General features: G+C 45.5%; 1 gene segment (V, D, J or C); it reads left to right on the top strand.

Annotated features, from left to right (window-relative positions):
* Positions 1 to 448: 448 nt before the first annotated feature.
* On the top strand, positions 449 to 4,328 carry LOC134482052 (T cell receptor alpha variable 10-like). The segment is given in 2 exon segments: positions 449 to 494; positions 4,015 to 4,328. Coding segments are annotated over 2 exon segments (360 nt in total).
* Positions 4,329 to 4,606: the final 278 nt, after the last annotated feature.

A 4,606-nucleotide genomic window follows, 5' to 3' on the forward strand; every position in this document is an offset into this window, starting at 1 on the left:
ACTTTCATGGGAGTTCCCTGGATTGCAGCTTGGCTCACAGTAGATACAAGAACATACAAAGCTCTGTGTTATTTGTATGTGTGTGCTTACAGCTATGATCTGAAGTAGAACAACCTTCATTTTAAAGTTGCAACAGTGTCTCTCTATGTTGCCTTGTCTGTCCTGGAACTGTATTTGTAAACCAGGTTGGCCCCAAATTCACAGAGATATACCATGATAACTGTCTTTAAATGTAAAGGGCCGAAAGTTTGGCATATGCCTTATGGATAGGATCAGGGAGAAGGCACAAGGTAACATTCATGCTCAGTTCAGCTCCTGTCCACCAGGGGGCGCAGTTTCATAACACAGCCTCATTGCCTGAGTGATTTCTACCTAAGAAGAGTCATTTTCTCTGAGTTAACACTTCTTCATGCTAAACATCAAGACCACTTTCTAGAAGACACTAAAGATGGACTCTTCTCCAGGCTTCGTGGCTGTGATACTTCTCCTACTCGGTAAGTAAACAGAGAAGTCTTTAGCAGTGAGTTATGTAAGACCATTATTTTCAAGGCGACACAGAGCTCAACTCCCTCTTTCCTTTCTCTTTCTGTTGGACTGTAGGAAGGACTCACGGAGACTCAGTGACTCAAACCGAAGGCCAAGTGACCATCTCAGAAAATGGATTCCTGAGAATAAATTGCACTTATTCAGCCACAAGCATAGTTTACCCTAATCTTTTCTGGTACGTTCAATACCCTGGAGAAGGTCTACAACTCCTCCTGAAAGTCTTTACGGCTGGCCAGAAGGGAAGCAGCAGAGGGTTTGAAGCCACGTACAATAAAGAAACCACGTCCTTCCACTTGCAGAAAGCTTCAGTGCAAGAGTCAGACTCGGCCGTGTACTACTGTGCTCTGGGTGACACAGTGGCAGAAACCACAGGGGGAGCTGAGCACAAACCGAGAGGCAACAGGTGGTCTGACTGCTGAGAAGCTGTCTCTGAAATCACCCTGACTTCAGCACAGCCGTCTGTGTGAGACCGAACTCAACTCTGTTGGTGAAAAGTCATACAAGTGCCCTCCTGCCAGGCTACATTAACTTCATAAATTATTAGAGAAAGAACAATCTCTGGGGTCATTGTGGTATCACATTTAAGTTATTTGTCTGCAGTGCTGGGTCAAACCCAGAGCCCCACGCAAGCAAGGCAAATGGTCTACCACATTTTAAACTCCATCTATGTTCAGACAATCAGATGTGCTGGAGAGAGTGGTGTCTGGGTAGTATGACCTAAACAGAGTCCAGAAGGAAAGATGTGAGAGAGCAGCAATCATTCCCTAACAAAGGCCTGTGGAATTCTTTTCTGAAAAAGATTATTATCCTCTCATATATGATACTCCAACCACAGTTTTCCCTCCCTCTCATCCTCTCAGGTTCTCCCTCTACCTTCCCTTTCCCCCAGATCCACACCCCCACCTCCCCTCAGAAAAGAGCAGGGCTCATGTGACATTAACCAAACACAGTGTGAGGAGACCAGGCACATAACCATCACATCAAGGCTGTCAAGGCAACACAATAGGAGGAAAAGGTCCTATAAGTAGCCAAATGAGTCAGGGACAGTCCCTGCTCTCAGTATTAGGATTCCCCCCAAACACTAAGTCACTTGGCCATAACATAGATGCAGAGGAGCTAGGGGAGACCCCTGTAGGATCTCTGATCTCTGCAAGTCTCCATGGGTCCCAGTCAGTTGATTCTGTGGATCTTGTTCTCATGGTGTTATTGTCCTTGATGCTTCTGTTTCTTCCAGTCCTTCCTCCCCGTCCTCTGCAGGACTCTGTGAGTGTAGCCTGCTATGGGGCTGTGGACTCTGTGAGTGTCCCTGCTATGACGCTGTGGACTCTGTGAGTGTCCCTGCTATGAGGCTGTGGACTCTGTGAGTGTAGCCGACTCTGAGGCTGTGGACTCTGTGAGTGTAGCCTGCTATGAGGCTGTGGACTCTGTGAGTGTAGCCGAGTCTGAGGCTGTGGACTCTGTGAGTGTAGCCGAGTCTGAGGCTGTGGACTCTGTGAGTGTAGCCTGCTATGACGCTGTGGACTCTGCATCTGCTCCCCTCTGCTGGCCTCTTTGATGATGATTCTGTCAGACTTGGTCCCAGAACACTCTGCAGGCAGGACAAACTCTAGGTCAAAGGTCTTGTGGCTGAGTTGTCCCAGTTGCTCCCCCTGAGGCCCTGCTGGTTACAGAAGAGGCCAGTTCAGGCTGTGTTTGTGTTGCCCATCACTAGGAGTCTTTGCGAGTGGAGAGTAACCTGAGCGGAATCTACTCCACTGAATTCTTAAGGAGAAGGAGGAAGAGCAGGGACCCAGGAACAGCAACAACCTGGAGAGCTGAAGGGGACACTCAGTGTGCAAAAGACAGAGTTTCTACTATTTTAGGGGAAACTGCATCATTTTCTCTCTCTCTCTTCTTCCTTTTTAAAGTTGAGACACTGTCTCTCTATGTTGTCCTGTCTGTCCTGGAACTCTATTTGTAAACCAGGCTGGCCCCAAACTCACAGAGATACACTTGCCTCTGCCTGCCTCCTGAATCACAGGGACAAACTAGCATCTTTCTCTTAAATCCTTCAAAATGATCACGTGAGATCCACCTATTTCACAGTGAGATTTAGACAAATGTTAGATTAACAACGTGGGTGCTATGGCCTGTCCATGCTGTCACAAAACCAGAGATCACACCGTCTTTACTTCTAGTAATTCTCCCGTAAAAACTTGCTGTGTCCTGTATGACAGGGTTATTCCAGGTTCCTTTAGATTTGTCATCGTCTCTGCGCATCAGATCTCAGACATACAGTAAATCCTCACACACTTAAACATTTCACAATTCCATTTTCACTGAGAAGTGTGACGCCTGAAGAAAGGAGTTTTCAAAACCTTCAGCACTTTCCACTTGTCGATATCTGTGCCAGACACTCAACTATTCCTGCATTAGTGTGTCATTTATGAGCACAGAGAATTGCTGATTCTTATGGGCAATTGGATAGCATAGGTCTTGAAAAGCATTGTTGAACTAATAATGAATGATCAAAAATCATGCCATTACTATGAGAAGAGAATTTTATATTTAATCAGAGACACTTTGTATGTTAACATGAAATTGTCAAAGAATTAATAAAAATACATATATTTTACACAGAATTTAAATGTATCTGCTTTTTGACAAAATTCGTCATTTGAAATTGGTAACATAGTTACAAATAGAGCAGAGGTAAAGTCACATTCTAAAGACATTTACATTTTAGGTGAGCACTAAACTAAGGCTTGTCATTCTCATTAGCTTTTACTGTGAATCATTTCTTTTCAAACTTTCAAACATACTTTGGCATCTATTTTCAGATGAGGAAAGTAAATATTAACTGTCTTACATAGTCCTGAGATAAATTATTATAGACACCCTCCTGTGGTTCTTATACATACATACATACATACATACATACATACATACGTACATACATAGGAGTTTACATTTGGCGTCAAATTTCCAACAGCAAAAAACAACCACAGAAAGCTGACTCAGAGATTTTGAGCAAGTACAACTCTGACCCCAAGATGGCAGTGCGAGCGTTAGTCCTCCCTCAGGAGCTGGTGAGTGTGTGCCTGCCTGTGTGCACGTCTGCGTGAGTGCGTGCGTGCATCAGTCTCTGACTGGCTGGCTGTCCTTCCTGAGAGTCCCATTTAATGCTACAAGAAAAAGCTGATGAATCAGGCAGCAGCTTTGGCTAGGCTTCTGCAGAAAAACCATGGGGAAGCACCTGAGTGCCTGCTGGGTGCTTTTGTGGCTGCATCATCAGTGTGAGTGAGTGGAGGTGTTAGCTGGGGGCCACAGGAAGGCATCTTAGGATTTGGGGAAGGATGTAATTCTGTGTGCCAGGAGAGACACATGGGCCTGCTTGTGGATAACCTGAGATGCTTGTAGAGAGTAAGGAAGGATCTCATCTAAGCTTAGATGGTTGATTTCTGGACTCTCTCACTGTTTTCTGAATAGGGGTGGCTGGCAGGACCCAAGTGGAGCAGAGTCCCCAGTCCCTGGTTGTCCATCAGGGAGAGAGCTGTGTCCTTCAATGCAATTACACTGTGACTCCCTTCAACAACTTGAGGTGGTACAAACAAGACAGAGGCAGAGCTCCTGTGTCCCTGACAGTCCTGACAAACAAGGAAGAGAAAACATCAAGGGGAAGATACTCGGCAACTCTGGATGAAGGCGCTAAGCACAGCACCCTGCACATCACAGCCTCCCTGCTGGATGACGCTGCCACCTACATCTGTGTGGTGGCCGCACCATGCTCCCCAGAAACTTAGAGCCAGTACCAAAACCTGCTCCTGGAGGCTTTGAGGAGGTATAGGTGACAGAGAAGTCTTTCAAATACTGTACTGGGAACTGAAGTTCCTTTTTTGGGCCACTGTCTCATTAGAAAGACAATTTTAAAACAGTCAGAAACGAGAGATTGAAGGAATTTTCAATAGATTTTAAGAGAAAAACTTTGTAGGAAAGCAGAAAATCCTGGCAGCCACCATAAAGGGAGGAGGTAGAGAAAACATTAGCCTTTTCGTTAACCAGGGAGGTCAGAGAAACTGCT

This window comes from Rattus norvegicus, chromosome 15 (genome assembly GCF_036323735.1).
Source record: "Rattus norvegicus strain BN/NHsdMcwi chromosome 15, GRCr8, whole genome shotgun sequence".
NCBI lineage: Eukaryota > Metazoa > Chordata > Mammalia > Rodentia > Muridae > Rattus > Rattus norvegicus.